This window comes from Narcine bancroftii, chromosome 14, assembly GCF_036971445.1.
Source record: "Narcine bancroftii isolate sNarBan1 chromosome 14, sNarBan1.hap1, whole genome shotgun sequence".
Taxonomy (NCBI): domain Eukaryota; kingdom Metazoa; phylum Chordata; class Chondrichthyes; order Torpediniformes; family Narcinidae; genus Narcine; species Narcine bancroftii.
This window is the reverse complement of record NC_091482.1, coordinates 41,799,309-41,812,410: the sequence shown is the minus strand read 5'-3', so window position 1 is coordinate 41,812,410 and position 13,102 is coordinate 41,799,309. Positions and strand designations below refer to the sequence as shown.

Here is a 13,102-nt window from a genome sequence, read left to right as displayed (position 1 = left end):
GGTATGGAGGCACCAACTCTCAGAGGGATAAACTCCAGAGGGATCTTAACTCATCCTGCGACATCACAGGCACCAGAATTCACTCCATCGAGGACCTCTACATGAGGCAGTATCTTAAAAAAGCAGTCTCTATCCTCAAAGACCCCCCCCACCATGCCCTCTTCACTCCGTTACTATTATGGAAAAAGGTACAGGAGCCTAGAGACGAGCACTCAATGGCACAAGGACAGCTTCTTCCCCGCTGCCGTCAGATTCCTGAATGATCAATGAACTAAAGACACGGCCTCACTTTTCATGCACTATTAATGTTATTTTATTTTTTAATGGTAATGTCGGAAGATGGTTATAATAATGATGTTTACACTGTGATGCTGCCGCAAAACACCAAATTTCACGACTTGTTCTTGACAATAAATTTTGAATCTGAACTCAATTAAATTTGCGAGGCATACCTTCCCTTGACAAAACCATGCTGATTATCCTTGAGTGGACTGTACTTCTCCAGCACAGTTCCAAAATCTGCCTGCTTATCTGTTCTTCCGTGTTTTGGGGCCTATAGACTACTCCCAGCACAGCCCTCTCCCTTTCTATAGCCGTGATACTATCTCTGAACAGTAATGCTACTCCCCTCCTCCCCCCAACCTTTGCTATCTCCCAGCCTATTCTTTTAAATTTAAAACACCTCAACCCAGGTTCCTGCATCAGCCAATCTTCCTCTTCCTCCAGTCAAGTTTCAACAACATCGTAGTTCCATTTATTGATCCATGCTCTAAGTCCATCCCCTTTATTCCTAATACTCCTGGTGTTGAAATTGAAATAGACACATTTCAAACCTCTAACCGGCTACCTTTATGTTTTGTCCCCTGCCTGTCCTTCCTCTCCAACTCAGAGCACGTAGCATCATACTCTGTACTTCTACTCTTATCTCTACACTCACATGCTGATTCCCTCCCCCCTGCCAAACTAGTTTAAACTTTCCCCAACAGCTCTAGCAAACGTGCCCACCAGGATATTGGTCCCTTTCCAGCCCATCTTTTTTGTACAGGTCAGACCTTCCCAGAAGAGATCCCAATGATCCAGAAACCTGTACCCCTACACCAACTCTTCAGCCATACATTCATTTGTCACAACTTCCTGTTCCTACCCTCTCTGGTGCATGGCATAGGCAGCAATCCTAGCATCCTGCTTTTTAACTTCCTTCCTAACTGCCTATGTTCCGTCTTCAGGACCTCATGCCTTCTCCTCTCTATGTCATTGGTCCCCATGTGGACCATGACATCTGGCTGCTTGCCCTCCCCCTCCAAAATGCTATGAACTTGATCAGAGATGTCCTTGACCCTGGGACCTGGGAGGTAACATACTATCCAGGAGCCTCAATCTTGTTCACAGAACATCCCATCCACTTGTTGGTTAGACAATCACCATCGCTCTCCTCTTCTTCCCCCCTTCCCTTCTGAGCCGGGGGTGGGGGCAGTCTCTGTGCCGGAGATGTGACTACCTCAACTTCTCCATGGTATGTCGTTTTCCACCTCCGCAACCCACCCACCCACCCACCAGCAGTATCTAAAACTACTGTTGAGGGGAATAGCCACAGTGGTTCTTTGCTCTTTCAGCCTCTTCCCCTTCCCTCCCCTGACATTACTCTCCATTACAGAATTATTGATATGTGGTAGGTGGTCGTTCCTGGTCCTCCTGAAGTCCATATGTAAACTGGATGACACTATTGGAGCTGGAGCTGACTATGCAATCACGGGTCAGTAGCGTGAACAGGAGTGAGCTGAGCTCATAGCCCTGAGATGCGCCAGTGCACAGCATGACAGTACTCAAATGTTTTTCTAATGATCCAGACAGTCTGGTCTTTTTGTGAGGAAGTCCAGATTCCAGTTACAGAGGAGGGTGTTGAATCCCAGCAAAGACAGTTTCTCCACCAGCCTCTGGGGAATGATCATATTAAATGCCAAGCTGAAGTCGATACACAACAGTGGTGTCGTTCTCCAGATGGGTCAGGGTGCAGTGAAGGGACAAGGCTATACAAGTACAAGATCCTTTATCCAGACATCTAAAATCCGGAAAGCTCCAAAATCTGGCAAGTCGGGAGAGAGGTGGCAGCGTGTCGGGCTGGTGAGGGGGGAGAGACCGGCAGCGTGAGTCGGGCAGCTGAGAGACCGGCAGCATGAGTCGGGTGGCCAAGAGACCAGCAGCGCGAGTCGGGCTGTCAGATGGGGGGGGGGGAAGACAGGCAGCATGAGTCGGGTGGGCGAGGAACTGGCTGCATGAGTCGGGTGGGGGGAGATGGCAGGGCGACTGGAAGGAGATGAGGATGGATACGGCAGCACAATTCTGGTGGGCTTAAATCTGGCTTTCAAAAATCCGGAAATCGGAACACACTGTCCCCCAAGGGTTCCGGATAAAAGATTGTGTACCTGTAACATCATCAATGGAATGGTTTCTTCTATAGGCAAATTGAAATGGGTTCAGCATCTCTGGGTGGTGTGTTTTGATGCATTCCATCACTGGATGCTCGAAGGATTTTAGGATAATGGCGGTTAGTGCCACAGGGCAGTAGTCACTGAGGCCTGCTCTTGTTTCTCTCTTGTGTCTGGGATGATGGTGACTGACTATTTTGAACCCTCCAGGAATGATTGTTCAGTAATTCTATAAGCTATTTAGCTGTTATGGTATATTAACCTTTCTCTTTCCCACTCTCTTGTCAGTTCATCTGTAATACAGCCAGGTGATTCAGTGAAGACATTGTGTAAGAATGAGATCATACGAGAACTGAAGGCTGAACTGGGTCGATCATTAAGTAACATCAGAATGAAGCGCCTTCAAGTGACTCAACTTCAGAATGAAGCTAAAGAAGGTCAAAGACAAATAGCTGAACTAAAGGAATTGTTACAAAATGCTGAGAGTTTGGCAAGAAATCATGAGGTCAGTTGAAAGCTTCAATCTTAAATCTAAATACTAAAAGTAAGTGTGCCAGAATGTGTTTCAATTACTTGTTTGGGATATTGAAGGGATTCATTGGATTCCTTGGCTTGGTAGTTTGGTGTTTGGTCGTACCAGAGAGATAAATGACAAAGCCAAATATATCTTCATTTCCATTATCACTCCTCAAAGAAACTCAATTCAGTTTGCGAGGCGCAAGCTGTCCCTCACAAAACCATGCTTCTATAAATGCTCTTAATTCCTGTCCTTGAGAATCCTCTCCAATATTTTGCCCACCACTGACTTGAGACTCAATGGTCTATAATTCCCAGGATTCTCCCTATTACCTTTCTTAAACAAGGGGACTATATTTGCTATTCTCCAATCCTCTGTATCTCTCTTGTGACCAGGGAGAAGGCATAGATCGTTGCCAACATCCAAGCAATCTCTTCTCTCTCTCTTCCTGTAATAGCCTGGTATTTATCCCATCTGGTCCAAGGAACTTTTTTATCCAAATATTTTTAAGGAGATCCAGCACTTCCACTTTCTTAGCCTCCACATACAACAGCACAATGCCTGTTTTTTTAAATTTATTCAAACAGCGGGACTAGAAAATTGCACAAACTATGCATAGAACTACATCTAAACATACTAAACATATTTTGATTATCAGGCAATTACAAGAGGCAGTAATCAATGATTCCCGTTTGTTACATACACAGATAAAATAAACTACACACTTTATATTTTAAATTAACATTGTGTTATTAGAATATACAGTGCACTTGATTCCCTGGATGCCCACCATTCCCGGAACTCATCTATTGTCCCCTCGGGTATTGAGTGCTCCCTCACTAATGATGCTCCTCTCAGACGTAACCCCAAAAGAGGGGTAGGCAGTCACTTGTCCAGAATCCTTGGCTCTCCATTGCTTCGACCTGTAAATGGTCAGCTTGACCAAGACCAGCAAAATCCCAACAAGACCACAAGACAGGAGCAGAAATAGGCTGTTTAGCCCATCAAGTCTGCCCCACCATTTAATCATGAGCTGATCCTGGCCTTCTCCCCATAAGCTTTGATGCCCTGGCTACTCAAGGACCAATCAATCTATATCTTAAATACACCCAATGACTTAGCTTCAACTACTGCCTGTGGCAAAAAATTTCACAGTTTTACCACCCTCTGGCTAAAGAAATTCCTCCGCATCTCTTTTCTAAGCAAATACCCTTCAATCCTGAAGTTGTGTCCTCTTGTCTTAGACTCTCCCATCATGGGAAACAACCTTTCTACATCTACTCTATACATGCCTTTCAACATTCAAAATGTTTCAGAGATCCCCTCTCATTCTCCTAAATTCCAATGAGTACAGGCCAAGAGCTGATAAACGCATGTCATAAAACCTTGTCTTTCCCGAAATCATCCTTGTGAATCTCCTTTGAACCCTCTCCAACATCAGCACATTCTTTTTTTAAAGAAGGAGCCCAACACTGCTCACAGTACTCCAAGTAAAGCCTTACCAGTGTCTTATAAAGTCCTCTGTAGCCTCCCTATTTCCTCCACACTAACTGCCCCTTGTGTCATCTTCAAACGCAGCCACAAAGACATTCTTCCATAATCTAAATCATTAATATATAACATAAAAAGAAGCGGCCCCAACACCAACGCCTGTGGAATGCCACTACCAACTGGCAGCCAACCAGAATATGATCCATGTCTTCTGACTCTCTGCTTTCTGCCAATCAGCCAAGGACAGGGAGATCCTCTGCACATTAGCCTGTTCAACACTAACCAGTGAGTCTGAGGAATAACAGGAGGAGGATGGAGTAAAATGTGTGCTCTTTAATGCAAGAAGTATTAAGAATAGGAGCGATAAGCTTAGAGCATGGATTTGTACATGGAATAACAGTGTAGTCATTACAGAGACAGCTGATAGAAGGACAGGATTTAGGGTATAGATGTTTCAAATGGGAGAGGGAGAGTGAGTGCTTATCAGGGATAAGTTGCAGAAAGGGAGGACATTGTGGAGGGATGGCTTACAGAACTATTGTGGGTGGAAGTCAGAAACAGGAAGGGAATGATCACACTATTGGGAGTATTCTATGAGCCCCCAAATAGCCACTGGGACACTGAGATACAGATAAAAAGGCATATTTTGGAATGGTGAGAAATAACAGGATTGTTGTTATGGGAACTTCAACTTCCCGTACATTGACTGGCATATCCTTACTGCAGAATGTTCAGATGCAGAAGAATTTGTGAGGTGTGCTCAAGAAGGATTCCTGACACAGTATGTGGACAACTCAATAAGAGGAGAGGATATACTAGATCTAATACTGGATAATGAACCTAACAGACCTCTTAGTGGGGGAGCATTTTGGAGATAGTGGCCACAACACCCTGACTTTTAGGACAGGATAGGAATAGACAAAATGGGAAAGTGTTTAATTGGCGAAGAGCTAATTACCAAGGGATAAGGTGGGAACATGGGAGTGTCAACTAGGGACATGTTCTCAAGGAAAAGCACAGCAGAAATGTGGAGAATGTTTGTGGACCATATGTGTGGGATTCTGGATAGGTTTGTCCCACTGAAACAGGGAAATGATGGTGGGGTAAAGGAGCTATGTTTGACCACAGAGATGGGCCACTCGTCAAGAGGGAGAAGGAAGCATACATAAAGTTTAGGAAGCAAAAACCAGAATTTCTCAGGAGAATTTTATGGAAGCCAGGAAGGAACTTAAGAAAGGACTAGGAGAGCTGGATGTGGGCATGAGAAGGCCTTGGCAAGTAGGAATAAGGAAACCCCTAAGCAATTCTATACTTGCATGAAGAACAGGAGGATGACCAGAGTGAGGGTACGACCAATGGGGATAAAGGGGGGCGGAACATGTGGCTGGAGATAGGGAAGGTCCTAAATGAATACTTTGCTTCACTGTTCACTTGGGAGAGGAACCATTGTGTAGGAAAAGGCTTATACGCTGGAGCATATCAAGGCTAAAAAAGAGGAAGTTCTGAATCTTCTTAAAGTTATTCCTGGGTCTGCATGGGATAGAGCCCAGGTTATCACAGGAAGTGAGGGCAGAAACTGCTTGGATGTTGGCAATGATCTATGCATCTTCCCTGGCCACAGGAGAGGTACCAGAGGAGTGGAGAATGGTAAATGTAGACCCTTGTTTCAGATGGGTAAGAAGATACAGTATTGTGCTCTCTCTATACATTGATTTAGAAAACCTTCCTGAACACATTTGACAAACTCCAAGCCATCCATCCAGTGAATATGTGGAAAGTTAATTTGCATTTACCACATCAGATGGCAGCTCATTCCACCACTTCCAACACTGAGTGAAGAACTTCCCCCAAAACATTTCCCCTTCAGCTTAAAACTATGGCCTCTCTTATTTATCTTCTCAGATCTAAATGGGGAAAAAAACTATTTGCATCCACTCTGTCTATACTTCTCATAATCTTGTAAACCTCTATCAAATCTCCCTTCATTCTTCTTCACTCCTAACCCATTTAATCTTTCCCTGTAGCTCAATTCCTGATGACCCAGCAACATCCTAGTAAATCTTCCCTGCACTCTTCCAATTTTATTGATATCCTTCCTAGTTAGGTGCACAGAGTGCACATAATATTCCAAATTTGGCCTCATCAATGTCTTAAAGAACTTCAACGTAACATCCTAATTCCTATACTCATTATTTTGATTTATAAAGGCTAAGATGCCAAAAGCTTTCTTTACAATCCTGTCCACATGAGGTGCTACCTTCAGGGAATAATTCATTTGTATTCCCAGATCTCTCCACAATTCTCAGCGCCCTATTATTTACTGGATATATCCCACTTTGGTTTGTCCTTCCAAAATGCATCACCTCACAGTTGTCTGCATTAAACTCTATCTGCCATTTTTTGTCCCGTTCTCCCAGTTGGCCCAGATCCCTTTGCCAGCTTTGAAAATCTTCCTCGCTGTCCACTACGCCTCCTGTCTTTGTGTCATCAGCAAATTTGCTGATCTAATTCACCATATTATCATCCAGATCAATGATATATGCAACAAACAACAATGGTCCAAAAACCAATCCTTGAGGCACATCACTAGTTAAAGGCCTCCAGTCTGAGAAACAATCATCCACCATCACTCTGTGTTTTCTCCAACACAGCCAATTTCAAATCCAGTTTACGACCTCTCTTTAAAAACCTTGTGACGTAATCTCCTGAACTACCCTCCCTTGTCGGACCTTGTCAAAGGCTTTACTAAAGTCTGTGTAGACAACATCCACAGCCTTTCTTTCACCTATCTTCTTGGTAACCTCCTTGAAAAACTCTACAAAATCAGCTAAACACAACCTTCTTTATGCACTCTGCCAGTTACCTGAGTAAATACTGATGCAAAAATGCTATTTAAGATTTCCCTCATTACTAGAGGCTCCACACATAGTTGACCACTCTGATCCTCTAGGGGACCAATTTTGTCCCTTACTATCCTTTTACCTTTTACGGGTTTACCCTCATATTATCTGCCAGACCAACCTTATATCTTGTTTTTGCCTTCCTGATTTCTTTCTTGAGTATTATTGTGCTTTTTTTTTTGTACTCTTCAAATACCTCATTAGCTCCTTGTTGCCTATACAGGTACACAATCCTTTATCCGGAATCCTTGGGGGAGAGTGTGTTCCGAATTTCAGAATTTTCAGGATTTCGGAAAGCCCACCCGAATTGTGCTGCCATATCCACTTCCAGCCGCCTGTCCGTCTCCCCCAACCGCGGTCCCTCAACCGCTGGTCCCTCGGCCGCTCAGCAGTGTCCCCCGACTGCTGGTCCCTCAGCCGCCTCCCCCGACCACCCGGCAGTCTTCCCCAACAGCGGTCCCTCTGCCGCCTCCCCCGACCACCCGGCAGTCTTCTCCCACTGCGGTCCCTCAGCCGTCTCCCCTGACCGCCGGTTCCTCGGCTGCCCAGCAGTCTCCCCCAGCCACCTCCCCCAACCGCTGGTCCCTTGACCGCCTCCCCCGACCCCTGGTTCCTCGGCCATCTCCTCCGACGGCCGGTCCCCACTTGCCAGATTTTGGAGCTTTCCGAATTTTAGATGTCTGGATAAAGGATCGTGTACCTGGACATACTTAACATCTCCCTTTTTTTCTTAACCAGATCACCAATTTCCCTTGAAAACCAGGGTTCCCTATGCCTGGTAACTTTCCTAACAGGAACATGCAAATTCTGCACTCTCAAGATTTTGCTCTTGAAGGCCATCCACTTACTTAACAAGGCCTTGCCAGAAAAACGACATATCCCAATCCACTCTTCTTAGATCTTCCCTCCTTTCTCCATCTATAATCTCCTGCATTTGCCAACCCCCCACCACACTTTTTTGTTCAGACACTTGCCGTGTCTGAATATCTTGAAGGGCTCAAGCTTGAAATGTCTGTTCTGTATCTTTGCCGTTGCTACATAAAGGTCACTGTTTGACCTGCTGAGCTTCTCCAGCATTTTGTGTTTTTTACTTCCTTGATCCTTTCTCACTGCCACAAAATTTGCCTTCCTCCAATTTAGAATCCCAACATGAGGACCAGACTTATCCTTTTACATAAATAATGACATTATTGTCACTGAACCCAAATGTTTCACTAACACCTGACCTGTCTTTTTCCCTAATAGGAGATCAAGTCCTGCATCCTCTCTCATTGGCAGCTCTATGTATTGATTTAGAAAACTTTCCTGAACACATTTCACAAACTCCAAGCCATCGAGGCCTTTTACAGAATGGGAGTCCCAATCAATATTTGGGCAATTAAAATCTCCTACTACCACAACATTTGCTTCTTAGATTGGTCTACTATCTCTCTACAGATTTACTCCTCTAATTCTCTCTGACTATTTTGCGGTCTATAATACAACCCTATCAGTGTGGTCACACCTTTCCCGTTCCTCAACTCCATCCATATGGCCTCCAGACAGGTCCTCCTGGCTGTCCTAACTTTGCACAACTGAGATATTTTTCCTAACTAGCAATGCCACTCCTCCCTTTTCACCTCTCCCCCTCTGTCATGACTGATGCAACGGAACCCTAGAACATTAAGGTGCCAGTCCTGACCATTCTGCCCCACTCTCTCTACCCCATCACTACAACCACCTCTGCCCATAGTGTTGCTCCTGGAGGAGGCAAGAAATGTGGCCGATTACAGGAAAAAACTTTGGAAAATTCCTCCCTGACTCCCTCGTGGCAACCTAGCAAAGCTCTCGTGATTCACTACCAGCAAAACTAGTCCTAATATTTTATAACTATTATATTCTACAACAAAATTAGACCGAGTCTCACTGGCCTGAACTTCATTGTGTGGCTACTGCTGCTCCACTGGGCCTGGGCTCTGTGCCACTCTTCACACACAGACCACTCGACTCCGCCTCATCTGCTGCCGCTGCTCCTGTCAGTGCTCACCTCTGCTGCCCCTGCTCACCACTGCCCATTCACATCGACGTTCTCTTTAATTCTTTAATGCACTTTGCAGCTGAATAGCTGGCAATTGTAGATGTGATAGCAGTGAATTATTAATGTCTTCTTGTGCAGTGCTTTTTTCACACAATCATAATGCTGTACTCACTAAATTAGCTATCAGTGAAACAATTCAGAGCATCATAACTGAATTTGATCATGTATATTCAGGTAAGAGCCACTTCTTTAGAAAAGCAGCTGGAAACAAAAGGATCTGCTTCTGAAAAGGCCCTTCGAGATGAAGTTAACCAACTACGATGTCAGATTCAGGTTCTACACAAAGAAATAGAGGTGAAGAGTGAATGTTTGCTCAAAATGCAAATTTTTTGTATGTCTGTGTGTGTGCACACACGTGCTTGCAAAGATGCATCTGTACACATTTGTATACGGTCCTGTAAGTGCGCACATGAAAAGCCTGCATCCAACTGTAGGTCGAAGCTGGAACTCCCAATTGCCAATCATTTTAATTCCCTTCACCATTCCCACATTTGCATGTCCTCTTCCATTCCTGGGGTGAGGCCAAACGGTGATTTGAGGAACAACCTATCACATTGCTCTTCTCCACCTCCCGTATCTCCTTCTCCACCTCTCATCACCTTCTCTACTTCTCTCCCTTCCTTTATCTCCTCTACCTCTCCCACCTTCTATACAGTATCCTATTACCTCTTGGCTTCTTCCCAGTCCCTCCCCTTTCCCCTTCATATCTTGAATAAAGGTCTCGAGCAGAAACATTACTCCATGGATGCTGCCTGGTACTCTACTACGTGCTTCCAGCTTGTCTTTGTTCGCTCAAGTTATCAGCATCTGCAATGTCTGTGTGTCTCTTCTTGTTTCTTGTTCAGGATAAACAACAAGAGGTTGGAAAACTAACCAGTAGTGAGAAACAGTTCAAAGAAGCAAACCAAGAATTGTATAATGAAATGCGCCAGATTATCCAGGAATTTGACCAGGATAAGCGGGAGGCAATTGACAGGTACAGAATGAAGCATCAAACTTAATGAAATGGACAGAGGTGTTCTGGAAAATTCCATCCCTTCTGGCCTCAAAGTTGCACAAGACCTACAACCACTCAGATCCAGCTGTTTCAATTATTCTGCAAATAGAGCGATCTGCTCGTGCAGGAAAGTCTTCATTAATTCATACCAATACCCTTGAAAATCAGGGCCAGTTGGAATTAGTTGGAAAACAATGTTTTCCATTATTATCTTTTTATTGGGGGGGGGGGGGGGGTAGCAAATGCATTCAAATGATGACTCAAAGGTGGTGTGAAGCTGTGGGGCCAGATCCACATTTTTTCTCAATTATGGTTTAATGAGGTGCAATCTTAAGATTTTAAATGCTGACTTTAATAGAATTTAATGCTGAATGAAAGAACAAAGCAAAGTCATACACATGTTTCTGACTTCAATATATTCCTGTTGGTGTCCCATCATGTTGTCCATCATTCTGTTTGATTAAGTCATGTTTATTGTCATCTGATTGCACAGTCATCCTGAGGAAACATTGTTCCAGATGACAGTGCAAAACGTGCACACAACCAGGCATAACACACATACAGACCAATATTCATATATGCAAATGAATAAATAAATATTATTTTGTGAATATGACAGTCTTGGACGGTTAGTGAGAGTAGTTCCTTTGGTCGTTCAATATTCTCACTACCTATGGGAAGAAGCTGTTCCTCAGCCTAGTGGTGCTGGCTCTTAAGTATTTTTCTTGTGCTCGGTTGGAGCAAAGAGGGTAATGTGCTTAGTGTAGCAGTTAGTGCACTGCTATTACAGGGTCAGTGACCTGGGTTCTAATCCTGCATTTCTGTAAAGTGTTTGTACATTCTCCCCATGTCTCTGGATGCTCTGGTTTCTTCCCACATTCCTAAAACGTACAGGGTTTGTAGGTCAATTGGGGTATTTGGGCAGCATGGGCTCATGGGCCAGAAGGGCCTGTTACTGTGCTGTATATCTTAATTAAATTTGAAAAACTAAACTTTAACAAGAAACTTCTTTGGACAGGGTCCTTCATGGACTGCTCATCCAGAAAAGATTCATGATGAATTGATGGTTTAGATTTGGAATTAGCTGACCCATGGAAGGCACAGTGGAGGTTGTTATTCTGGCTTGAGGTTCGAGACAAATGGAGTGCTGCAGAGATCATTGATGGGTTTATGCTGTAAATGACTTGGATGAAAAAGTATGTGGGTGGACAAGTACATTTGTAAGTGATACAAAGATTTACTGGAGGAACTCAGAGGGACAGACAGAATCCATGGGTAGAAATGGTCTGTCAACATTTTAGGTCTGAACCTTTTGTTAAAGACCAAGATAGAATAGGTAAAACTACCTGTACAAAGGGGAAAGAAGTTGGTGTGAAGATATAGGACAGAAGGTGTGGGAGTTGCAGAGATAGGCCATTCAGGAGGATGGTAAAGAAAAGTTAGAAAGGAAAAAAAAGTACAGGAGTAGGTAAAAAAAAAGAGATGGAATGGAATCAGATGGGGAAGGGATTACCTGAAATGAAGATCATTGTTCATGCCATCAAGGAGGAATATGGTGTGTCACATTTACATTTGGGTTCACCCTGGCAGTGGATGTTTCCAAAGACAGACACATCACTGCAGGAATGGTTAGGAATTATGATCTTTGACTGCAGGAAGGTCAAGTTTAGACCCACATCTGTTCAGAGAAACAGTAACCCAATCAGTAGAACTCATTGATTGCAGTCATTTAGTTTGGACAATGCATATGTGGATGAAGGTGAGGGAGAAGATGTGAGAAACACATTTTGTATTTTCTGCAGTTACAGCAGGAATTTTATGAGGGGTGGAAGTGTGGGTGGGGGGGGGGGGTGAGCAGAGCAAGGTATCTGCAGAAAGTGGATAGGAGCAGCATTTCCCTCTCTTCATCCAGAATCCCTCCCTCCAGGACACCCTTTCTTCACCTCCATCGAGGTCAGCTCCTCCCTCATCTCATTCCAGATTATTGCCTCCCTCCATCCAAGACACCTTGAGCTAGAGACCGATACATGGCATCTATGGCAGGAAATGCTGGCCATTACATTGTACAAAGCAAATTGAGCACCATAAATGACAGTGATGCTTCACTACCCGATGAGCGGGACACCGTCTATGCCCACTATGAGGAAATCTCAACAGTGCCTATGAGAATCCCTGGAAGATAGAGTACCCTGTGATATCTGTCTCTGAGGCCGTCATCAACACATTATTCAAGAAGGTGAACCCTCGCAAGGTGTCAGGCCATGATAGTGTACCTAGTACTGAAAATCTGTGCCATCCAACTTGCTGGAATGTTCATGGACATTTCAATCTCTGCTGCAGGTGGAGGTTCCCACCTGCTTCAAAATGGCATCAGGAACCTCCGTGCCCAAAAAGAGCAGAGTGAGCTGTCTCAATGACTATCGCCCAGTAGCACTAACATCTACTGTGATAAAATGCATTGAGAGTTTGGTCATGGCCGGAATTACACATACCTCAGTTAAGGACTGGACCCATTGCAAATTGCCTACTGTCACAATTGCTCTGCAGCAAATGCAATATCACTGGCTCTCCACTCAGCTCTGTATCACCTAGACAATGGCAACTCATTCGGCTCCTCTTCATCGACGACAGCTCAGCCTTCAACACTATTATTCCCTCAGTGCTGGTCAACAAGTTCCAAACCCTGGGTCTCTG

The 13,102-nt window shown here is 44.3% G+C and overlaps 1 protein-coding gene across 2 annotated transcripts in view; it reads left to right on the top strand.

Annotated features, from left to right (window-relative positions):
- Positions 1 to 13,102, top strand: part of cep152 (centrosomal protein 152) — a 213,821-nt gene that overhangs the window by 127,135 nt on the left and 73,584 nt on the right. For both annotated transcript variants that reach the window (XM_069911317.1, XM_069911318.1), the window contains exons 12-14: positions 2,715 to 2,931; positions 9,586 to 9,705; positions 10,257 to 10,387. In XM_069911317.1, coding sequence (XP_069767418.1) covers positions 2,715 to 2,931; positions 9,586 to 9,705; positions 10,257 to 10,387 — 468 coding nt within the window. The remainder of the gene's footprint in view (positions 1 to 2,714; positions 2,932 to 9,585; positions 9,706 to 10,256; positions 10,388 to 13,102) is intronic.